General features: G+C 52.6%; 1 protein-coding gene across 2 annotated transcripts in view; it reads left to right on the forward strand.

Annotated features, from left to right (window-relative positions):
* The window catches only part of Hmcn2 (hemicentin 2), a 149,299-nt gene that overhangs the window by 38,976 nt on the left and 85,951 nt on the right, over positions 1 to 24,372 (forward strand). For both annotated transcript variants that reach the window (XR_015684241.1, XM_087655099.1), the window contains exons 12-22: positions 267 to 408; positions 670 to 797; positions 1,091 to 1,204; positions 2,783 to 2,932; positions 7,761 to 7,949; positions 8,693 to 8,788; positions 9,061 to 9,188; positions 11,346 to 11,490; positions 15,682 to 15,794; positions 15,902 to 16,058; positions 17,420 to 17,585. Coding sequence is in view for 1 of the 2 variants with exons in the window: in XM_087655099.1 (XP_087511225.1) it covers positions 267 to 408; positions 670 to 797; positions 1,091 to 1,204; positions 2,783 to 2,932; positions 7,761 to 7,949; positions 8,693 to 8,788; positions 9,061 to 9,188; positions 11,346 to 11,490; positions 15,682 to 15,794; positions 15,902 to 16,058; positions 17,420 to 17,585 (1,528 nt within the window). In the remaining variant the exon portion in view is untranslated. The remainder of the gene's footprint in view (positions 1 to 266; positions 409 to 669; positions 798 to 1,090; positions 1,205 to 2,782; positions 2,933 to 7,760; positions 7,950 to 8,692; positions 8,789 to 9,060; positions 9,189 to 11,345; positions 11,491 to 15,681; positions 15,795 to 15,901; positions 16,059 to 17,419; positions 17,586 to 24,372) is intronic.

Consider the following 24,372-nt stretch of genomic DNA (forward strand, 5'->3'; position numbering starts at 1 on the left):
GGCAGGTGATGGGGTTCACCTCAAAGTCACAGAGATGTGACCGTCCCTAGCCCTGGCACTTGCTGAGTGCCCAAAGCCTTCAGCAGTGTCCAGCTCAAAGCAACCCAGGGTCAGGGCCCACTCTCCCCACATCCAGGGATACCACGTGGGGACTCTGGCTCTGGGGGGCCTGTGCTTCCTCTCCACTGCCTCCCCAACTGTGATTAGGGTCAGGCAGGGCCATTGTGGGGAAGCACACTGGTCAGATGGGGTCTTCTCACCCACAGAGCCCCCTCAAGTCAGCATCAATGCCAGGTCCCAGCGTTTCTCCCAGGGTGTGGAGGTGAGGGTCAGCTGCTCAGCTTCTGGGTACCCCAAACCCCACGTCTCCTGGAGCCGTGAGGGCCTCGCCTTGCCAGAGGACAGCAGGTGAGTCAATGAGAGCTTTAGGCCTGGCAGTAAAAATGGCGTGGTGTGTGCCTGACTTCCGTCAGGATTAGTTGAGCATGGAGTGGTCAGGCTCTCGGGTCTCAGAGAAGAGCCCTGGGAATTAAAATGGCAGAATCCTTAGCTTACCTGTCCTAGAGAAGCCTGCCAGGGTCTGGATGTCATTTACTAGTGGCATTAATTTGTAATTAATGATGACTATGGGGTCACCATATGTCACATGTTTTTCTGGCACGACCTCAGGATCCATGTGGATGCCCAAGGCACACTCATCATTCAGGGAGTGGCCCCAGAGGATGCTGGGAACTACAGCTGCCAGGCCGCTAATGAAGTAGGCACAGACGAGGAAACAGTCACCCTCTATTACACAGGTACTTGGGCCATAACTTCTCAGGGCACGCTCTTCCCTCCCTCCTGCTCAGGGACACTGAGCATCTGTGGTGTACCAGGCCCTGTGCCTATAGTTCCTGATGTGAGACATAGGTTGGCGTTCTGGTGGGGAGACACGCAACACCCATGCAAGGGATTGGTATTGCAGCTAGTGGGGCCATGTGAATAAATGTGGGTGCTAGGGGTGTGGGGGGCAGGTGGAGCAGGGAATGGAATCTCTTCCCACTGAAGGCACGGAAGGCCAGCCCCATATTTTCTCCTCTGGTCCACACAGACCCACCATCCGTGTCTGCTGTCAACGCTGTGGTTCTCACAGCTGTTGGGGAAGAGGCCGTGCTACTGTGTGCGGCGTCTGGGGTCCCCCCACCACGGGTCATCTGGTATCGAGGTGAGTTTAATGGGGAGAAGCCCAGGAAATGTCCACCACATCCCTGGACTTACAGTTTTCTGAAAGGTCACTGGCAGGCAGGGACTCCCAACAGGGAAGGCGGGGGGGGGGGGTTCACAAGGGAGCCAACTGGTTCCAGCAACCAGACCCCAGCAGCCTCATAGCCCACAGGTACCCAGTCAGACCTGGGTCCTTATTCTCTCCCCTAGGAGGACCCTGAGCTCCAGTTTCCTTATCTGGAAATGCGTCTTATGAGGATTAAGTATGGGTGTGCTTAGAGCAAGCCTGGGCTAATATCTAGCTGAGTTTAGTTAGTGGATGGGGTTGCTTCCCATGTTTGGCAGGGGATAGTGCCATGGGCAACTTCTGAAGGTCAGCTGGAGTCCCCAGAGGGGACTTATACCTGATTCTACCCTGCAGCTCCTGTCTGGTGTCTCATCAGAGCCTGGCAGGCAGGCCTGGTGGCTTTGGCTCTGTTTTCTGCCAAGGGTATTTTGTTTAAGTTCTCTGGCTAGTGGGAGGTAGGTGCTTTGAGATTCCTGGCTCAGGGTTGATGGCCCTGCCCCAGACCCACCCATCAAAGAAGGTCTTAGGGTGGCATATTCTTCAGCCTTAGGAGGGAAGGGATTTTTGACACCTGCTGTGATGTGGGGTGGGATGCTTAAGAACAGTGTGGAGAGGAGGCAGGTCCCAAGAGACTTAGCAGTCCATTGGCATGAGGTCCCAGAGCCATTCACAGGGACAGGAGAAGTGACTGCATGTGTGTGTGTGTGTGTGTATGTGTGTATGTTTGTGTTTGCATACTGCGTGTTGAGTGTGCATTGTGTGTGTGTGTGCATGTGTGCATGTGACTGTGTATGTGCCTCTGAGTGTGCATATGTGTATGCGTGCATATGTGTGTGTGCACGTGAGCACGTGAGCATGTGTATGTATATGTGTGTTCATGTGTGCATGCATGCATGTTGAGTGTGCATGCGTGTGTGTGTGCGTGTGTGTGTGTATGTGTGTGTGTGTGTGTGTGTGCATTGTATTTAATGGGACAGTCACAATGGGGAGAACGGGAGGAATGAGGAACCTACAGGCAGGTGACGCGATGTCACTCAGCACAGGTGCTTCATGCCCAGAGCTGAGCAAGTAGAGCTGTGTATTTGAAATTTAACCAGTGTCAAGATGGGAGAGGTGACAATGGTCCTCAGTTGCCTCGGAGAGAGATGTCAGGGAGGCAGGCATGTGAAAGATATCTACCAGACACCACTCACCTTTTCCTGTGCCCTAAAAGCAGATCCTGGCCTCAGTAGGACCTGGGGGTAAGACAGTAAGAAGGCCTGGGTGTGGAGACTTTGAGGGAAGAGCTTGTCATGTCAGAGTCTGGGTGAATCCCAGCCCTGGCCAACAAGGGGCTTGGGAGAAACTCAGACCCCGACATGCTCTAAGTCTGGGCCCAGAAATCATGACTTCGGGAAAACCACCTCCGCCAAACTCCTGTGTGACCTGTAGAAGCTCTGGGTCAGGAAGCCTGAGATCTTAGCTCCCGGGCAACCAAGGACCCCAGCCAATACTTTTCCATCGTTGTTTTAGGAGGTCTGGAAGTGATTCTGGCTCCTGAAGGCTCCAGGTCTGGGACACTGCGGATCCCTGAAGCTCAGGAAAGAGACGCTGGCCTCTATACCTGCAAGGCTGTAAACGAACTGGGTGATGCCTCTGCTGAAATCCAGCTGCTGGTTGGATGTGAGTATGCACTGCCCGCCCTCGCTTCCCAGCCCGCCCACCGCCCAGCCCCTGCCCTGCCTTTAGAGAGGAAGCTAATATCTGTACCTACAATGCCAGCGTAGGGCTTTGGAGACCCACAGGGAACTGGGACACGTCTTAGTCCTTAGCTTTGTGGCTGTGGCTAAGTAATAAGTGTTTTACTTTTAGAAAAGATTATCTGTACCCCCAGGCTGGTGTGGAACTCCTCAATTAAAGCCTGGCAGAAAGGGGAGACTCCGAGGGCTACCACCTGTTGTGGGTCAGCCCAGCCTGGGGATCATCCTGCGGGCCCAGTGAGATGTTTTAGAAAGGATTTCATGCTCAGACTGTCAAAGTAGACAAAGAGCCTTCTTAGTCCAATAGTAAAACAAGAGCCGTCACGTCTGCAGTATTTGACAGCTCTGAGCATGCCCTAGGTGTACAGTCATAAAATCATCACGAACCTTGGACGTGAGGGTCATCAGTACCCCTTTACAGATGGGGGAATGAGGCACAAAGAAGGCATGTGGCTTGCCCAAGGCGCACAGCTAGGCATGACAGAGTTGAAAGCTAACGGTGGCTCTAAGCCCTTGATCCGGTGTGTGGGGTCAGCACTGGACAATAACCAACATCCTTCTCTTCTCTGAGCTCCAAGCTCCTTCTTGCCCAAATGCCTCTGAAGTATGTGTGCATGAGATGAGGGAGGTTCGAGACAAGAAACACTGTCATTGTCTTAGCTGGAAGGTTCTAGAAGACTACCTGTGGCATTGCTATGGTCATTAGCCTTGGCTCCACATCTGATTGCCTTTCAGCGGAGCCTTATGTCTTTGGGGTCCAGGTTGAGGTCCCCTGCTCCTTTGACAAGGCCCAGGTCAGAGGGAAGAGGCAATGGTTATCCGGGACCAGGCAGGGTAGGGGTGAACAATAGCGAGCAGCTGTGGGTCTTGGACAAGCAAGCCTGGTAGAGAGAGTGGGAAATCAAATTTCCTGCCCATCTGGGCAGCAGCTGTGGTCCAGCCTTCCTGGCCAAGCTGGCAGGTGCTGGGAGCAGGTGGGTGTTATGCCTACTTCCTGCTGTGGCTTGGGGAATGGGCTTCTTGTAGCATGTAGGACCCAGGAAGGGAGGCAGCCTGTCTGTCTTTCCAGCAGTGGTAGAGGAGCCAGTAAGCTCCAAGACACTTTCTTCTCTGAGGCTCGAGAGAAGGAACCCAGCGCTTGGTGCGAGGCAAATGCCCTATCAGTGAGCCACATCTCTGGAGGGCACTTTTGAATCACCTGGGCCTGGCACTTGTCAATCAAGAGAAAGAGAATCCTGGACAACTTGTCTGGCTGAGTGGCTTGCCCTCGAGAGTCCCACTTCCCCCTCTGTGTGGTCGGATGATTGTAGTAGGACACTGCTATGGGGGTCCTTGGCAGACCAAATCCAGACTATGTGCTTGATGTGTGCTCCCGTGGACAACTAAACCAACATACTTAGGTGGCTATGTCCAGACCTGGCAGGCTGACAAGGCGCTAGCCGTGAATGACTCCCCACACATTTAGTGTGACAGCACCCCCCCCCCACATTTTATGTCCTGAGCTAAGCTATGCACACCACTGTTACATGTTTGAGTCTGGATCTCATGTGGTCCAGGCTGACCACAAACTCACCATGTAGCTGAGGATGAACCTTTAGTTTCTGTTGCTACCAGTCAGGTCCAGGTTGGGGATATCTCCAGGTTCTTGGCTGATTCTTCGAGGACTTGAACTATAACTTCACACAGACTTGCAGAAGGCAAGTTTATTAAGGGCAAAGTAATAGGAGAGGTTGCAGTACCCTGCGAGAGAGTTAGAGTAAGGGTGCTTAGGGGGCCCCATGACCATTCGATCCTCCCTTTCATGGGTTTCAAGAAAAGGAACTGGCTACTAAGAGAGTGAGTGTGGTTCTGTTTTGATTGACATTTTCCCACTGCCTGTGTCCCTTCCCATAATGCATCTGATTTTGGTCAGATGTTGGTCCAATTAGGCACAGGCCTAAGATGGTGAATAGGGTCTTCTTAAAAGTTTACCTGAGGGCACAGTTTTGCTTTACTGAACATGTACGTACCCAGAACCAGTCCAGGCTGAACCTCTACCACCCCGTATCCAGACACAGCTGTGTTTGGACAGATACTGTTGATGATGGTTGGCAGGGGAGGAGGCACTTTGCCCATCGTCCAGAGAGGGGCACACATGTAGCCTGGCGTAGAGGATGCTTGGTTCGGAGAGGGGAGGGAGGTGTGCATAGTACAGGCAGGTCAGGAGCTCAGCTGCCGTGTGCATCATTAAATATATTTAAATGTACTTTATTGTACATGTACATTGGCATTTCTGCCTGAATGCACATATGAGTGCCATGTATGTGCCTGGTGCCCATGGAGGCCAGAAGAAGGGACCAGAGGCCCTGGAACTGGAGTTAACAGATAGTTAGTTATAAGCTGCCATATTGGGAATTGAACCCGGGTTCTTTAGAATAGCAGCCAGTGCCCTTAATTGCTGAGTCATTTCCTCAGCCTCCCATGTACGTTATTATAGAAAGGACGGTGTGCACAGCCAAACCAAGCGGGGTCCTGGGTTACCTCACCATTCTCTGCGCTTGCCTGCCTCACCTCTGACCCCTCTGCCCCAGCATAGGCTCCAGGCCAAGGTAGAGAGGGCCACTCACAGGGAAATTAGGCAGAGATGAAGTCGTCACAGGGTCCCGGCCTGGGCCCTTGCAGGGGGTTATGGAAGTCAGTGTGGCAACAAGGACTGAAGACAGAGAACACTGAGCACACTGGCCAGGCCCTGAGGAAGGCCCTTGGCTGAGCATATGGCCCCATCTTGGTCCCCACATTTTCCTCAGTCACCGTTTGTCCAATGAAAGATCTAACTAGGGAGCCTTCCATTGTAACACATTATGGGGTTCTGGGTCTCACCTTAATTAGGGAGTTCTGGGTAAGGAAGGGAAAGGGTGGGGATTTTCCATGTGGGGCCTACGGCAGAGCATCTCTGTGACTCCTGCAAGAAAGCAGAAGAGGTGACCGCTGCTCAGACAACCACTGTGGAGTCCGTAAGCAGCACCTAGCAGGTCACAGGGCTAGGGAAGAGCCTGGGTCCTGGCACCTGCCATGGGCCTTGGGACCCTTCCTCCATCTCTCTGACCCCCAATTTCCTCACATGTGACTAGGGAATTTGTGATGTCACCTGTTGAACTCAAGGAACTGTTTCTGGTATTTCTGAAAGCATTTTCTCCTGGCAGCTGCTTAGAGGGTACCCACTGTGGCCATTGCTCTCATGCTAGGGGGTGGGGTGAGCTATCCCCTCAGCAGGTCTGGAGCCGAGAAAGGAAAAGTCAGGAGTCAAAAGCAGAGCTGAGTGGGAGGTGGGTGGGCCCAGATCTGAGGCCCTGCTTGGCTGTAGTTGGTCGCCACCATGGTGAACACCGAAGAGCAGGTTTCAGGGGACTCAGGCCAGGGGCTGCACCATGGGGGGTGGGGTATCCTCCATCTCTGAAGACCAGGGCCCGAAGCTAGGTTCTGTACTTGTGTGACCACAGACCCGGTGTGGAGCTGCCTCACAGACAGTCTCTTGTCTTGTGGTAACTTTCCAAGCTGCGTCAGCGTCTCCCTTAAATTTTCCCAATCCCAAGGCCAGGAAAGAAGTTCAATGTTATCTGAAGATGGTCGGCAGTTTCTGGAGAGATGGGAAAAGAGGAGGCCGCTTTCCCGTGGCTCTAGATTCACCCTGTTAGTGAAAGCCAGGACCTCCTGAGTGGATGGCTTAGGGACACAGACCCATGGACCATGGAGGGTGCCAGGGCTGCAGGGGCAGGGAAGGAGCGGGAAGAGGAAGACTGTCTACTCTGGGGCCAGATCTGGCTCTCCTGAGGGACAGGAGTTGGACTTTCTGTTCTAGGGAAAATAGTCCAATTCTTCCACCCCAGCAAAGGCAACAATGTGCTAACAGCCAGAACTCCACCAGCTTCCCGGCAGAATGGAGTCTGGGGTGTCTGGAGTACTTGGAGCAAGAACTAGGGAAATCCCCACCCTCTGTTCTCAGTTCAGGTTCTGTGGCTCGCATGGTAGGAGCATCCTTGTGTGCCCGTTGTCAATACATATTCGCCAGCCGGCACCCCACTCTTGACCATCAGATACAAGGTCACGTGTAATGGAAATTTTCACGTGCTTATTCCAAATAGTCCCCATTACAAGAACAGGAACAACAGAGAGAACAAGGAAGAGTTGAGGGCAGCATGTTAGGGTGGCTCACAGCAGGCAGGGACAGGGAAATGGCAGATGTGAGCTTCAGGTTAAGCATGTCAGAGGCTAACACAAAACCTCTGTACCCACCTCGGGCTCAGGAGGAGATAAATAGGGAAGTCTGGGAGGCCATGGGGCTCACTGTGCCCAAGCCCCTGTGTGAACCCTGACCCCTCACTGGCTGCATCTCCGTCAGCCTCAGCCATAAAGGATCCTGTGGCCTTCCTCGCAGGTGGGAGGGTCCTGAGGACAAACTGTAGCAGGGAAGGCAAATGTATCCCCCTGCGTGGCTATCCAAGCCCCCACGCCAAACCCAGAGGCTCCTGTAGGACAGTGCAAAGTGCATCTACAGCCACTACCCCTCCAAAACAGGCTCTCTCTGCTTCATTTCTGGAACTCTCTAGAGGCAGACTGAGCTAACCTCAGGTTGGCCATGGAGCTGTGATCAAGAGTGACTTTAGCTTCATGGGGTGAGCCTTGACGGAGCCCCCAGAGAAGAGACAAAGAAAACGGACCGTTCCCTGGTCCCAGCTCACTGAGGCTCCCCACAGACTAATCGCTTCCCACAGATGCGCCCAGGCTGACGGATCCTCCCCAGGACGTCACCGTGGAGCTAGGCAAGAGTGTCTTCCTCACCTGCCGGGCCACAGGCCGCCCACCCCCAACCGTCACCTGGAGGCGTGGAGACGGCCAAGCCCTGGAGCCTGGGAGGGGGAGCAGAACTGGACAACGAGATTCAGGAGTCTTGGTCTTTGAAAGTAAGAGAAGGGAGCTGGGTGGGTTGGCAGACAGGGTTGAGGAGGGTAAGAGCCTGGTCCCAGTACTTGCTGCATTGGGTACTTTTCTATCCGAGTGTCATAGCATCATGACCAAGGTGACTTAGAGAAGGAAGGCTTGAGTTGTGACTTACAGTTCCAGAGGCCAGAGTTTATTACCATCACGGCAGTGAGTGTGGCAGCAGACAGGCAGGCATGGTGCTAGAGTAGCAGCTGAGAGTTCATACCTTGGTCCACAATAGGAAACAGAGAGAGGCACACTGGGGATGGTGCGGGTTAGCAGCACACCTCCTCCAGCGAGGCCACACCTCCTAATCCTTCCTAAAAAGTTCTACCAACTGGAGATGGAATATTCAAACATGCAGGGGCTACAAGAACCTTTCTCATTTAACCGACCATGGGCAGGCTGATGCTGGCTCATATGGGCTGGTAGTTCTGGCCAAGTCATTCCATTATGAGATGGATCACCACCCTAATGATGCTAAAGGTGTCCTCAAGAGCAGGCCAGCTGCTCCTCATTGTCATGGGGGTAGCACACATGAGCAGCTCAACCACATATCTATCCCTTGTCCCATTCCACAGATGAGCAAGGTGAGGTCCAGCATCACCCTCTTCCCTCTCCTCTGATACCCTGGTCCTCCCTTGCATGCATGCAGGGCCTGGCTGTGCACTTGTACTGTTAGAGTCTGTGGGTTCCCAACAGCCAGCTTCATTCCTCTCCTCAGGAGTCTCCCTGGAAGACCAAGCCCCGTACGTGTGCGAAGCTCGTAACGTATTCGGGAAGGCCCAGGCTGAGGCTCAGCTGGTGGTCACTGGACACGGTCTGTGGGTGAATCTGGAAGCTGTAGGGAGTGGGAGGCAGGTGCTCCAGCCAGGCTGTGGGTGTCCCAGGGTTCTCCTTGTATCTATCACACTGGACCAATGTATCCCCACATTTCTATCCCTGCTCCTTGGGCCATCGTCTCCTAGGGAACACCTAATTCCCTAGGCTCTCTGGTCTTGCTGCAATCATGGTCTTCTTGGGGAAGTCCATGGGTGGGGTGGGTCTGTGTCCCTCAGACCTGTGTGACCAGCAGCTCTCATTTCCCCACAGCACCCCCACAGATCGCCAGCAGTGCTTCTGTCGTACGTGTCCTGGAGGGACAGCCCGTGTCCCTGACCTGTGTCATCCTGGCAGGGAGGCCCCTCCCTGAGAGACGCTGGCTCAAGGCTGGCAGGCCTGTGAGTTCTAGGCTTCCCTGGCAGCTGTGGGCAGAGGTCACAGCCACACCTCAGCCCTTGCCTCGAAGCTACCCCGTTTTGCAGTGTTCCCTTCCTCCTCCCTCTCCGTCCTGGTTCGTCCCAGAATCACCTGTCTCCTGAATTGTTGGCATCTGCGGTCCTGCCATTTCTCCCTGCTTACTGCCCAGTAGGAGAACAATCCAGGGGAGGGTCTGAGGAGAGAGGATGCAGGGTGGCCAAGCCACTCTCGTGGCATGTTTCCAGGATGAGCCCCTACCCTGTGTGGTTTAGCTCATAGCAACACATGCAGGAGCCAGTTTTTCAGTCCGTGGCACAGGGCTGTCTACACCATCACCCTGCTCCCTGTACCTTTTCTGTCTTCCCTGGGCCATTACCCTTGAAACCTCTGTGCCCTTGAGACCATAAAGGATTCCCCTCAGCTAAAACACCAGCTGCCGGGCAGGCGGCATGGCTCAGGAAGACAGCAGTGCTCGTGTGTACTTTCTGTTCCCCATGCTCGGCTCCTGACCTGACCTAGCCACCAGGCAGCAGGAACAGCTCCAGCAACAACATGGCTCCTGCCAGGGCCACCGGCCACCTGCTGCAGGTTCAAGCATGTCTAAGCATCTCCCACCCCCGCCTCCTCATCTCCCATCCCATCCTAACTATTTCCCATCAGGCCAGATAATCATGTATCCATGCACTAGCCCACACCGTTGCTGCCGCTGGGATGCCTTTCCAGTTGCTCTTGCTTATCCTTCTCTTCCCCGCAGCACAAAAGCCACTCCTTGCTCTCATCTTCTGCATTCCTCGTACCTAGCCATTTCCCCCCATTCTGCAGATAAGGAAACTGAGGCTTAGAGAAGTTAAACAACATTCTTAAAATCAAATAGCTAGTAGGTGGCCAAGCTGGGCTCAAACCCTGTGGCCCATACTTCAAAACTTCAGAGGCTCCAGCCCGCCCTAAATAAAGTTTTGCTTTGTTCTAGATCAAGTTTTATTGAAATGCATCCCCTCATAATTAGTCTCTGTTTGGGTCAAATTGGGCAACTGAGACAGAAATCATGTAGTCTGAAATAGTCCACCTCTGACGCTCAGTGCAGACAGTTTGCCAAGCCCGTTTTAAGTCTTACGTAGAGCATCGTCTCTCGTGCCTTTGCTCCCCCAACTTGAGATGGCTTCCTTCTAGCACAGATGTGCTTTCGAGTCTCTTTGGGAGTGTGTTGTTTATCCTGGCCTCGGCTTTACCAGTGAAACCAGAACCTCTGAAGTTAGCGGTCATACCACTGTTATCTTTGGTTTAAAAACTCCCTAGGGTTCTCAGTGTGCAAGCAAGTTCATATAAGCCACGCTGCAGAGCGGCATTAAAGGTTTGCTCTGTTAACTTGAACTTGAGACCTAATAACATAGTACTGACCTCTCTGCCCTGACAGCCCTGTACAGTGAACATGGGCATGGGTTGCCTCCCTCCTTCCCTTCCTCCCTCCCTTCCTCCTTCCCTCCCTCCTTCTCTCCTTTCCTTCCTCCCTTCCTTCTCCGGCAGGTGTGGCTCTGTGTATGCATGTGGCACATGGAGTGTGCCTTAAAAGTGTATGGGCTCTACCTAGGCAATCTTTAGCCCCACGACTGCCTTTGCAGCCTGTGCAGTTAAATATGGCAGACTCCTTGAGAGGAGAAGCCCCTAGAAGTCATATAAGCTCTCTGCGTATCTGTGTGGCTGTAGTCTCTGCTTGTAGCCCATGTCATCTCTCTCTGGGGTCTCAGTGGGGACAAGAAGACAGTTTGCCACTGCCCCATAGACTGAGATCTCTGTCTCAACTCCATATTCTTCTTGTTAACTCTCACAAGACAACTTTTGGGTTAGGCAGGTGGCTCTGACCCATTTACCTGCTTGCCCACCCAGCTGAGGGAGATGGGGACCAGGATATGCAAGGTGCCTCCCCTTACCCTGCTGATCTCAGGAGATGGTGAGGCTCAGAGAAGGGGTGAGGCCTGGGAAACTGTATTTGCACCCCACCAGGCTCTTCTACCAGGCCCCTGGCCTCTTGGTCCAGCATCTGCTGATGGCTTGAAGAACAGAGAAGCTACTAGGAGTAGCACCTACACACCTAAGCGCTGGCCCCTTCATCTAAGCTTCTGCCTCTCTGCCCCCACCAGCTCCCTCCAGGCAACCGGCATGCTGTCCGTGCTGATGGCAGCCTCCACCTTGACCGGGCCCTGCAAGAAGATGCTGGGAGATACAGCTGTGTGGCCACCAATGTGGCAGGCTCTCAGCACCGAGATGTGGAGCTGGTGGTCCAGGGTGAGTCATAGATCCCAAGATGGTGGTGATGGGCTGAGGGGAAAGTGCTTGAGATAACTTGATCTTCAACAGCATGTCTTTGCTGCAGGGAAATTAGAGTCGGATATTCCTATACTGTCAGTGTGCCCTGTCTGCAGTGGTCCCTCAGTAGCCATGGTGAATTGGTTTCCGCATACCCTTTGCTTATAAAAGCCCATACGTGCTCAAGTATCTGAACTTGGCATGGGGCTCAGTTGGTAGAGAGCTCGTCTGGCAGGTCCAGGCCTTGCGTTCCATCCCTTCCACATGAACAAGGCGTGGTGGTGCACACTGTAATCCCAGTGCCTGGAAGACGGAGGCAGGCGAGCCAGGAGCTCAGACTCACACTAGTGAGTTAGAGGCTAGCCTGGGCTACAGGAAAGCCTAGGAAGGATTTTCACAGGACCTGGTCACATCCCCCTGTAGGCTCTAGATAGCTTCTAGTGCCTAGTAGAATGGAGACACTTCAAATGGTTATTATATTTATTTACAAAGGAAAAATGAGCTTTTCCATTGAAGTATTTTTCTAAACATCTTCTATCTGTGGTTGCTTGAGCCTGTGTAGGAACCTGTGTACAGGCTTGACTGCATGTATATTTAGAACAGCCATTTATGAACACGCTATTAGAGAATATGTATCCATTATGCATGGTTTGGTATGTTTTTTTCACTTGAGAGTGAGTCTAGCCCAGTCTTCATGGCTAGCCTAGAACTCGCTATGTAGACCAAACAGGCATCAAAATCGAAGAGATCCACCTGCCCCTGCCTCATGAGTGCAGGGCTTGAAGGTGAAAGCTACCATGCCTGTCTCTATGTTTGTTCTTCATATGCATTGTATATAAATTCTCTTTATATCTGTCTCCCTAGCTTTCATTTCCCTACAGATCTATTTATTTTTGTGTGTATAATGTGTGCTCATGCATGTGCTCATGTGTGTGCTCATGTGTGTTCCCGTGTATGCTCCTGTGTGTGTTCCTGTGTGCTCCTGTGTGTGCTCCTGTGTGCTCATGTATGTGCTCCTGTGTGCTCATGTGTATGCACCTGTGTGCTCATGTGTGTGCACCTGTGTACTCACATGTGTGGGGGCAGAGCTGACATCAGGTGTCATCTGCCATGACTCTCCTCCTCTTTGTATCACTATCACATATATTTATTCATGTGTGTGCCCGCAGCATGGCATGCCTGTGGCAGTCAGAGGATAATTGAGGGTGTAGGTTCCCTCCTTGCCATGTGGGTCCCAGGATAGCATTCAGGCTGTTTGGCTGGCTTGGCGGCAGGCACCCTTTCACGCACTGAGCATCTTCTAGCCCACCCATCACATTGTTTGCTGAGACAGAATCAGTGATCCCTGAGCTCACCGATCGCCTAGACTGATCAGCGAGCTCTGGGATCTACCTCCTCCACCACCCACCACCACCACCTTCTGCCCCATGCTGAATTATAGATGCGTCCCACCTTTATGTGGGGGCTGAGATCCTACCTCAGGAGGCACTTTAATAACCAAGCCATCGCCACAGTCCCACAAGTCCGAGTTAAAAACAAAACAAACAAATCACCCAGCCAGGCTGTGGTAGTGCACACCTTTAATCCTAGCACCCAGGAGGTGAAAGGAGGTGGATTTCTGTGAGTTCGAGGCCAGCCTCATCTACAGAGTGAGTTCTAGGACAGCCAGAGCGATACAGAAGAACCCTGTCACAAAATAAACAAAGACAGACAAAGACAAACAACAACAATAACACCCCCCCCAAAAAAACCAAAGCCCAAACTGTGGTCATGTCTGCTGTTGTCTTGTCAGATGTTCCCATGACAATATGCCATGGCCGTGTCCCTGTCACTCACGGCTTCAGAGGAATCAGTGTAGAGCCTGCAGATCCCTGTTGGGATACACTGTGATGTCTACTCTACCTCTCCCGTGTCCTCACCACACCTGGGGATGTATGTCCACGTCCTCTGTGTTTTGGGTCTCAGCAGTGGCACATTTTGAGGCCGTAAGTTTATTTTACCCAGCCGGCCTCTTACTCAGGGTGTCAGGTCCTCAACTCACCCAAACAAGTCCCGTCTTCCTACCAGGCGAGGAGCTAAATCAGGCTGCATTTATCATCAGCCCAGGTCATTCTCTTTCCGTGGTGATTCTTGTATGAAACTCTGGAGGGGTGAGTGGGAGGGAGCAGGCCTCCTCAGTGAGAGAAGAGCCAAATCCATCAGGGGCTGGGGCAGGAAGATGCAGTATCCTGTCTGGACAATCAGACATTGTCCCAGTCAAGCCCTGCTAAAGCTTGAACAATGACAGACCTTAGCTAGGTTTCACGTGTTTCTGCCTGTCTCTGTCTCTGTCTGTCTGTCTGTCTGTCTCTCCATCCTTCCCTCCCCTCCCCCACCTCCAGTATTTAGAGGCCAAATCTGTGACATTGGTGTGGTCTAGCCTGGTCTCCTGGCTCCATCACGATCATGCCACACAAGCCACTCATCCTCTGGAAGCACAAAGAAGAAGTTTTGCCCCCTGGACATTACTCCCTGAAGCTCCAGGGCGCTTGGATTCTGGCTTTCCTCTGGACCTCGTCATGAATCCAGAGGGTTCCCAGCATGCCTTTGGCACCTGTTTCCTAAGTTCACTCTGTCCTGTGAACATTGTTTTCTGCTGTTTCTCATCGGTCTGTCCCCAAAGCCATGAGCGGGGAATCCAAGTCAGTTTAGCTTTCTGGCCCATCCTGGAATCCAGGGACTGAGCGATTACGTGGTTTATACAAAGTCCTGAGCAGAGAGACTGAGCAGCTGTTCTCAGCACAGGCAGCCTGTGTCTGGGACAGATTCAATAACCACCAGCCATGTGGCCATGGATTGAGCCAATTTCCTTCTCCTGTTGGATTTCTTTTAAATATCAGACCAACAAAAGGTTGGTCATTCCCGATGTTTTCTTAGTGTTGAATCCAAAGGTGTAAAACACATTCCCAGACACTGTCCACTTCTAAATGTTCTGTCTCTGTCCCTCTGTCTTTCTCTCTGTGTGTCTGTATGCCCCCTTTCTGTCTCTGTCTCTGTGTCTCTCTGTCTGTCTGTCTCTTTCTGTCTCACCCCTTCACCTTCTCTCTTTGTGACAGAGTCTTACTATGTAGCCCTGGTTGGCCTGTAACTCTATGTAGACCAGGCTGGCTTTGAACTCACAGAGATCTGTGTGCTTCTGCCTCCTGAGTGCTGGATTTAATGGTGTGCACCAACATGCCTAGCTTAGAGTGCTCTCCTTTCATTGTGCATGTACACTGGATAGCGTGTGTGCACTTAGAAGTCAGGGGTTAACACTGAGCATCTTCCTGTCTCTCCCCACCTTACACGTTAATGGTCATCAGCCGGTCAGAGAGCTCTGCCCATGCACAGCACAGAAGCTGCCTTATATGTGGGTGCTGGGAACCAAGCTCAGCTCCTCATGCCTATCCAGCAAACACTTTATTGACTGAGCATCACCCCAGTTCCCCCTCTCTGTGTTCTTTTCCTTTTCCTTCTTCCCCCTCTTCTTTCTCCACCCTCTTCCTTCTTTTCTTCCTAGTGGTGGGAGTGGAACCCCTTAGCCATGAGCCTGTCAGACAAGCGCTTTGCCACCAAGCTGTGTCTCCCACCCCTTATTTGTAATTTCGTTTTGAGACAGATTTTCACTATATTGCCCAGGCAGACCGGAACTTGGGGTCCTCTTGGCTCCGCCTCTCCAAGGTCACTAGGACACCTGTAGTACAAAGCCTGGGTAGACTATAGGTTTTGCTTTCCAAATGGATTTCTTGAAAAAATTAAGCAGATAGGCAAAAATATCTCGTGAATTCCTCTCCCTCACCTCAGCCTCCCTCAGTATCAACAGCCGCCGCCACTACTCAGCCTGTGCTAACAGCTGGCCCAGGCCTGGCGTCCCCAGCCAAGTCCACTGCTTTGTGCTTATCTGTCATGTGTTCCCACCTTGGTGGTCTCAACTTGATGTTTTCCCTGTCTTAAAAACCCTCGGTGTTCTGCACCTCTACCCAGAAACCACTGATGCTTCTTTTTTTTTTTTTTTTTGAAGGCTGAGTACTATTTCATTATGGGCACACGTCCCTGTTACTTATCCAGTCATCCCTGGGGGACATTTGGGTTGCTTTTGGGCCTTGGCCATTAGGTACCTTGGTTTATAAAATTTTGGTCTATTTATAAAAGTGCCACCTAGAATCCATCCAACTGCCACCCACCACGTCACCAAGGAAGGAGTGCCAGCTTCCCTCCCCTGCATGGCTTCGGGGGTCCCTACCCCTACCATCACCTGGACCAAGGTAGGCAGAACTTGTAACCTTTGGGAGTAGGGGGGCCAGAGAGGTCAACTTGATGCATCCTGGGACAGAGCGTGAACTCTGATGTCGTCACCGTGGTTCTGTCCTAGGAAACCAACACCCTGACTACCAGCGACCATTACAGTGTGAGCAGAAATGGTACCCTGGTCATTGTTCAGCCATCCCCACAGGATGCAGGTGCTTATGTGTGCACAGCCACCAACAGCGTGGGCTTCTCCAGCCAGGAGATGTGGCTGTCCGTTAATAGTGAGTGTCATGGATCCTGATGGGAGAGCGATGGCTGGGAGGGGTGCCACAGGGGCTCACAGAACCAAGCCCTGAACAGACACAGGACTCATATGCCCTGCAACACCCTCTCTCTTCACCTTCCTCTGTTCCTCACCCTGCCCTCACCCTCCTCTGCCCCCCAGCCCTGTCCCAACTCTCTGACCTCTTGGCTTCTTTGATGTGCTCTCTCAATGTGCTTCTTCCTCTGGGACCAACCCACTTCTCTCTTGTGTCAGACCCCCAGCTGGATCAAACAGCTGTTGTAAACTCTGGGTGGGACAACCCCTTAGTAGCGCCCATCATTACTGAGATTAAGTAATCAATTGCGTACTGGTCAGTTGAGACTCAGTATTCCCTGTAAACTCAAAATGCTGCCTGGACCAGAGTAAGAGTCGTTCCCAGCCACTCCCTCAGGGCTGGGCCCTCAGGGGGTAAGTCTAGGTTGTGAACCAAAGCTGGTTGTTTGCTGTTAAATAGGTTTGTCATAAAACAATGGGGATTTGGGATACAGAATACTTACCTAACATACATGAGGCACCAGGTTCCAACCCCCGACGCCTTTTTTTTTTTTTTTTTTTTTTAATCTGCCAAGTATGAGAGAACGCACCTTTTAGATCCGACACTTAGGAGACAGAGGCAGATGATGGCTGTGCATCTGAAGCCAGCCTGGTCTACATAGTGAGTTCCGGGATAGCCAGGGCTAGGCAGTGAGATCCTGTTTTAAAAAAAATAAAACAAAACCGGGTGGGTATGGTAGTGAACACCTGTAATCTCAGTCTCCAGAAGCCAGAGACAGGAGGATCAGGAGTTCAAGGTCATGTTCTACAACTATAAAGTCCAGCCTAAGCTCCGTGGGACTTAATGAGTTTATGGTCAGAAGAAACAGTGTGGTATACGTGGGAAGCCATGGTGGTGTTCGGACACCCCCAGCACGTGACTTGTTTCTGACCTAATTCTGTGAGCAAGTGCATGCTGAGCAAACTATGGGTGTGGGAGTCAGTACTGAGGTAGCCTCGTCCATGAAGAGTCCTTGGCCAAGCAGAGAAATGATGTGTGTAAATCATTCTAAATCCCCTTTGGGGCTTTGAAGAAGCGAGAACGAGTTCATGCTGCATGCTGCGGCTCCTATTCCCAGGAATGAAAAGGTTGACCAATGGGAGATAGCATATCAGAGTGATGGACAGTCAAGGGGGCGGGCTGTGCTTTCTATTGTCATGACTGGGCTTCTTCAGTGCTCTCTGAACCTCCCTAAAGGTAAAGGTGACTTCACTCTCTGCTATCCATGGGAGCCATCTGCTAGACACTTGCTTTTGCTCCCACTGTGTTACTTCTCCCAACAGCCAAGCCCAGGATCAAGATAAATGACTCTCAGGCTACAGATGCCCCTCTGAGAGTGACAGTCAAGGCTGGTGAAGAGGCAACCCTGGACTGCGAGGCCCAAGGCTCTCCGACTCCACTGGTCACCTGGACCAAGGATGCCCACCCTCTGCTGCCTGTCACCAACAGGTACCCAGTCCCAGTGTGTGGGGCTAGTAAGATGCCCAGCTTGGGTTGGAGGGAGACTGGTGTCAAAATGGTTGTGACCTAAGTTGGTACACGTGACCTTGAGACTCGGGGAAGCCTTAAGGGCTTCTGCAAATGTGGCCCGTGACACATCACACACTTTATAGATCTCCACATCCTGAACTTCAGATGTGAGCTTCTGTGTCCTAGGTCCTGTAGGTCACCTTGCTTCTTGTTTGCCCAGTGACCTGCTTTCTGAGCTGTACCAAGATGCTGAGGGTTCCTGGGCTGGGGTGTGACCCTCGGGGTCATTAGAGTAAGAAAGACCAGAGCTAGGGTGGGATGTACATCTTGACCAAGACACAAGTGGCCTCTACAGCCACTATGTAGAGCAGGTGTCTGGCGGCTTGCCTGCTTCTTTTCACTGGGGACACTGCAAGGGGCTGTTAGTGGCACAGAATTCTGCCTCAGGAGGGGCTGTCAATGGCTACTTCCAGCCAGTAAGTGAGTCTCTAAATTCCTGGAGTCCTTGACCTGGAGCGGGGGAGATGCACTGCAGCACAGGCTGTGACATCAGTCTTGGCAAAGTCTTTGAGACGCCTCAGACCAAGAAGAAGGTCTCCAGCGGTTGGCTCTCACCCCCACCACCCCCACGTGTCCCTCAGAACATCTGCTTCCCGAATCCTTCCAAATCTCGCAGCCATGTATCACCGAATTCACATGGAGCTCAAAGAGCTGGCCTTCGGTGGGCCTCACAGTGTCCTCGAGCAGGCCATGGGATGAGATGGTGGTGAGGGGTGTTGGGGTGGGGTAGGGAGAGCCTACCCCCCACCCCCAAGGCTAGTGTTTGCTCCTTGCCAGGCAGCGGCTGTAGTGTTTGTTTATGACTTGTTACTGAAATGGGAAGCAAATTCCAGTTGTTCACCCCTCCAGCCTGATGCGTTAATGGATCAACAGGGAGCTGTAAATCTCCTAGGACCTCCCGAGAAACAGCGGTCATAGAATATGTTCTCTTCCTTTGCTTTTACTGGTATCCTTCTGGAAGATTCCCATCGCTTCTCTCTGGACTTGAGGGATTCTGGGAATTTATCTTTAAGGCAGTCAGTGTGCCCAGGATGGGGATTCAGAGGAGGACTAAGGTTGGGGAAGACACTAGATGCTCCAGCTTCTGTTCTGACTGGGAAGCGCAGGTGGCCCTTGGCTACTCTCAGCCATCTTTGACATCTGCAAAGTGGACGTTCTGCAAATCCTGCTCTCCTGCTGGGATGGCTGTCCGATGCTTAGATGTCACAGATGGTAAGACAGCCATTCGCTTCACACCTCACTCCTGCTGCAGCCACTCACAGACACACTGAGGCAGTTGTCGTCCCAGGGCTGGTAAGATGGCGCAGCAGTTTAGAGCACATCCCGCTCTTGCAGAGGACCCAAGTTCAGCTCCTAGCAACCAGATTAGGTGGGTCACAAGCTTCTGTGACTACAGCTCCAGGAGATCAATGCCCTCTCTGGCCTCTGGATACAGTGTGTGCACTCACCCATACCCCCCTCCAACACACACACACACACACACACACACACAGACAGACAGACAGACACACACACACAGAGACAGACAGACAGACAGACAGACAGACAGACACACACACACACACACCACAGCGCTCATCTTACCCTGTCTGTTGACTTTGGAACTGTCCCATGAATAGCTTTTGGAAGTCCCCCTCTAATACAGGGCAGCGGCTCCCTTCTTTCACTTGCCCGGTTCAGTGGGTTTTGGTTTTAGTACATTTACAATTGTGCAGTGCTCACCACAGGCGATTCGAGAACATTCCTGATACTCGCTCCGTCGGCTAGTGACACAGGTGTTTCCATCCCCGGGTGGCTGCTTAGCGCCTCTGTTCCTTTAATTGTATTTTAAACAAACTAGACGGGTGTGTTTGAGGTTCTTTAGGCTTTCTTGGAGCCGGAAGCTAAGCATGTCTCCACTCACACACAGAGAGCATGGCTCTCCTGCCCCCACCCCACAGCCACAACATAGAGATTGATAAGCTTCAAGAGACACTGAAGGGGAGACAGGCTTGTGGTCTGTGCTACTTCAGCCCTCCCCCCTCTCCCTGCCTACTCCTCTTCCTTCTTGGAAGAGCCCCAGGGCTCAGTTTCCAGACCCATTCTAGAAACGGAAGAGCTCTCTTCCTTCCATGAGCTGGAGGTGTCTGCTTGCTTGAGATCTAGATTGGTCTCGGCATGCCTCAGGTGACCCCTAACGTTCTTCCTTCTCTGAGCAAAATGAAGCCTGGCCCAAAGTTCTGGTCCCTAGAAAGGCATTGCCCTGCCTTAGCTTCCCTGGTAATGCTGTGTAAGCGGCTGGCTGGAGTCAGAGTCAGGATGTGTTGGGCCGCTACGGCCTCTGAGTGGTGGGCCCAGCCAGCAGGCCACCCTGGAGCGGGCTGCCGCAAATGTCGTCATGCTGGGGCCACAGAGGAAGAGAGAGAACCAGGGGCTGGGGGAGGGTGAACTAGAATGAGATTTTCTTCCTCCCTCCGCTGGACACCCAGGGACAGCACACTCAGAGGCACACATAGAGGTGAGACACACACATATGAATACACACTGCACGTTAGCAGGCTGCCTTCTTTTCCCAGAAAAGAATATTCTGAACCAGGGCTGTCTCTAATACCTCCCAAGTCAGAGCTTACTGGAGAAAGTGGGCTCAGGGCTGGAGAAGCCAAGAGACCCTGACGTCCACCTGAGTCCCCCTCCTTTCCTATGGCCTCATACATACATACTCCTATATGAACTTGGTGGGTCTGGCTTCTGCCCTGGATACTGGGTTCTTTCTCGCATAGCCAAACGCCTGGTCTTTCTGCCCTCTCCTGCTGGTGTGGGACTGTGTGCTGTCTGCATTCGGGCTGCCCTGGTGTTACTAAGAGCTGTTCTGCTGTTTGGGACATACCCTCCGACAGTTTCATAATATAAATGGTGCTGCTGGGTGGTGGCTCTACTCATACATTCCTCTCTGCCTCCTGGGTTGCCTCCTTTGGCCGTCAGGCCTCAGAGCAAGCATCTAAGGACAAGATTAAGATGTGGTCTTTGGCTATCTGATCCCACTGTCCCGGAACTGTTGTTTTTGCAGATGCCTCCCAGTCACCAATGCAAAACTAAAGCAGGCTGCACGGGTTAGGGACAGCTCATGCCGGCTCTGTGCCGGATCAGACTAGACACTGAAGGGCCTGGGGGGACCCTGCCCAGTGTCATCCAACTCAAACAAGATCCATCTCTTCCCCAGGCCTCAGCCTTCCTTTCTGCGATGTGAAAGGGTCCAGCTTGTGATGGTGGCCAGAGAGCATCCCTCTCCTCAGCTGGGATGCTGGGCTGGGGTGTGTTGCTAGGCAACAATGTTTAATGTTTGTTTAGGGATTCTGCTGTGGAGTGGGGGCAGCTGGAAGTGCTCCTGGCTTCTGCTCCTGCTCCCAAGGCATCAAGCCAGGGACCCACACAGGGCCAGATCCCTAATTCCAAAAGGGGAGTGGTAGCAAGGGGATATGGCTGCTCCAGGCTTCCAGTGGTCACAGTCTCTCTTCATTCTTTGCCTACTCCCTTGGACCCTGAAGGACAGCCAGCCCACCCACCGGTCTCTTTATGGGGCTGACTGATTTAAGCCAGTGTCGGAGGACAGGGTACCTAAGAGGCCGGATGTAGAGCTCTCTGCCTTGGTGGAGCCTCAGAGCTAGTGAGCTGGTGACCAGTCTGGTTCTCAGTGTACCATGACCAATGGCTCCCTTTGTTAGCCAAACATCAGACCCCAAACTTTTGGCCACCAAAGTGATGGGGAGTCACGGTGGGTGGCACGATCTGAGGGCCAGGTGCCATTGTTTCTGGTCAGCTGAGTGGCATCGACAACAGAGCTTATCTCTCTGACCTCTGTTCTACTAAATACAGTGATGGAACCCATGAGGGCTCTGTCCTGAGGTATGGCTGTTGAGTGTTGAATGAGAAGGCACCTCAGCAGGTATTCAACGGTGTAAATATACACAGGAAGTACACGAGAGCTGGCGGCCATTGCTGACATCGGCCCATCCCTGTTATCAGCATGAGCAGCCTACATTTTCATTACCTAGTAGCCATGGTGCAGCCCCTTCTCCCTTCTTCCCCCTCCCCGAAAGGCTATCATGCCCTCTCCTCAGTTTCCCCAGTTCAGCATTTTCATCTGTGACTTCCTGATGAGGGACTGTGCCACTCAGCTGAACGCTTCCCCACCCTGGGCTTAAGGATGCCCTGGCCCACAGACACTGCTGTACACACAGCACATAGTAGGCATATGCTGAGATGTGTGGACAGTGGACAGGGCAGCTTCTCCAACCTCCAGCCCTACTGTGTACTTCTTTGATAGGATTGAAAGCATTGCACAATGACCTCTGATAGCCAGAGGCAGCAAGATGACCCCTGTAGCAGCGGGAGGGACCAGGATAGACAAGTACCAAGATTCTCAGCAGCCCAAGAAGAGAAACACAGACACCCTGGTCATTAGGAATCTGGGGACGCTCTCAATGAATGAGTAAATCACAAACGAGTGAGCCTAGGTTCTAGAATTCCTGCATGGAAGTGTCTGGGGAAGCTTCAGGGAAGGGCTGGGTCAATTCGGCCTTGAGGAGGTCCAGAGAGCAGCACAGCTGTATTGAGACAGTGCGAGAGGAGACTGTGTAAGTGAAGGTGGGGAAAGCATGTATACATGGACAGAGGGCAGCTGTAACTTCTACCAAATATTCATGTGCACCTACTGTGTGCTAAGAACGACAATAAAGTAGAAACCTGAGCATTATCTGATTCCACACAGATAACATCAGAGATCGCATCTGTGATAAGTACCCTAATGGCTTCAGGAGCTGGCTGGACGTAGATGCACAGGACGGGCAGGCATGTGTGGGCTGTGGATGCTTCCACCAGGTGTAATTCCCACCAGGGTACTTCCTACCAAGTACTTCCCACCAGGTGTACTTCCCACCAGGTGTACTTCCCACCAGATGTACTTCCCACCAAGTACTTCCCACCAGGTGTACTTCCCACCAGGGTACTTCCTACCAAGTACTTCCCACCAGGTGTACTTCCCACCAGGTGTACTTCTCACCAAGTACTTCCCACCAGGTGTACTTCTCACCAAGTACTTCCCACCAGGTGTACTTCTCACCAAGTACTTCCCACCAGGTGTACTTCCCACCAGGTGTACTTCCCACCAGGGTACTTCCCACCAGATGTACTTCCCACCAGGTGTACTTCTCACCAAGTACTTCCCACCAGGTGTACTTCCCACCAGGTGTACTTCCTACCAGGTGTACTTCTCACCAAGTACTTCCCACCAGGTGTACTTCCCACCAGGTGTACTTCCCACCAGGTGTACTTCCCACCAGGTGTACTTCTCACCAAGTACTTCCCACCAGGTGTACTTCCCACCAGGGTACTTCCCACCAGATGTACTTCCCACCAGGTGTACTTCCCACCAGATGTACTTCCCACCAGGTGTACTTCCCACCAGGTGTACTTCCCACCAGGTGTACTTCCCACCAGGTGTACTTCTCACCAAGTACTTCCCACCAGGTGTACTTCCCACCAGGGTACTTCCCACCAGATGTACTTCCCACCAGGTGTACTTCCTACCAGGTGTACTTCTCACCAAGTACTTCCCACCAGGTGTACTTCCCACCAGGGTACTTCCTACCAAGTACTTCCCACCAGGTGTACTTCCCACCAGGGTACTTCCCACCAGATGTACTTCCCACCAGGTGTACTTCCCACCAGGTGTACTTCCCACCAGGTGTACTTCCCACCAGGTGTACTTCTCACCAAGTACTTCCCACCAGGTGTACTTCCCACCAGGGTACTTCCCACCAGATGTACTTCCCACCAGGTGTACTTCCTACCAGGTGTACTTCTCACCAAGTACTTCCCACCAGGTGTACTTCCCACCAGGTGTACTTCCTACCAGGTGTACTTCCCACCAGGTGTACTTCCCACCAGGTGTACTTCCTACCAGGTGTACTTCTCACCAAGTACTTCCCACCAGGTGTACTTCCCACCAGGTGTATTTTGAACCATCTGGGCAGACCAGGTTTGTTGGCCACTCTCTGCCAGGGAGGATCTGCCAGGGTCACTGTGGGCCCCTGCCGATCCTCTGTCCCAGCCTTCTGACATCTGTGTATGACTGGCCCTGGACTGCAAGGTCTCAGCCAATGGACATCATAAACAGGAAACTCCCCTTGAATCCAAGTGCTCCCTTGGGTGCTGTGAAGAGTCATCTGGCTGCAGAGCCTTGGAGAAGCCCCATCCCCAGCAGCTCGTGGCTTGAAGCGTCTGGACTTCTGTGTACCTCCTACCAGCCCTGCCCAGTATTTTCCTACTGAGCTCTTGGAAGGGCTTTGGGGAGCTGGGGGAGCAGGTGGAAGCTGCCTGGAAGCCCCTGTCCAGCACCTCCCAAGCATGTCTAGCCAGCCCTGGACCAGGACAGCGGCTTTCCTTTGTCTCTGAGCCGTGTTGGGAGCTCACACTGAGTGGCCATAGACACTGTTCTGTTAGGGTCTGGGGATAAAGGGTATCCCACTGGACTGGAAGACAGAGGCTTCCAGTGTCATGAGCTGAGTAAAGCAATGGGAGACCACAGATGGGCTTGCCAGCCCAGAGGCATAACGGTGGCCTTCCTGGAGGAAGTGTACCTGCCTAAAGGATGAAGAACTGCCTCACAGCAGGCTCGGAGCTGCAGGAGTCAAGCAAACTTGAGCTCTGAGGGGTGGGACAGGGCCTG

This window comes from Rattus norvegicus, chromosome 3 (assembly GCF_021556685.1).
Source record: "Rattus norvegicus strain SHRSP/BbbUtx chromosome 3, alternate assembly SHRSP_T2T, whole genome shotgun sequence".
Taxonomy (NCBI): domain Eukaryota; kingdom Metazoa; phylum Chordata; class Mammalia; order Rodentia; family Muridae; genus Rattus; species Rattus norvegicus.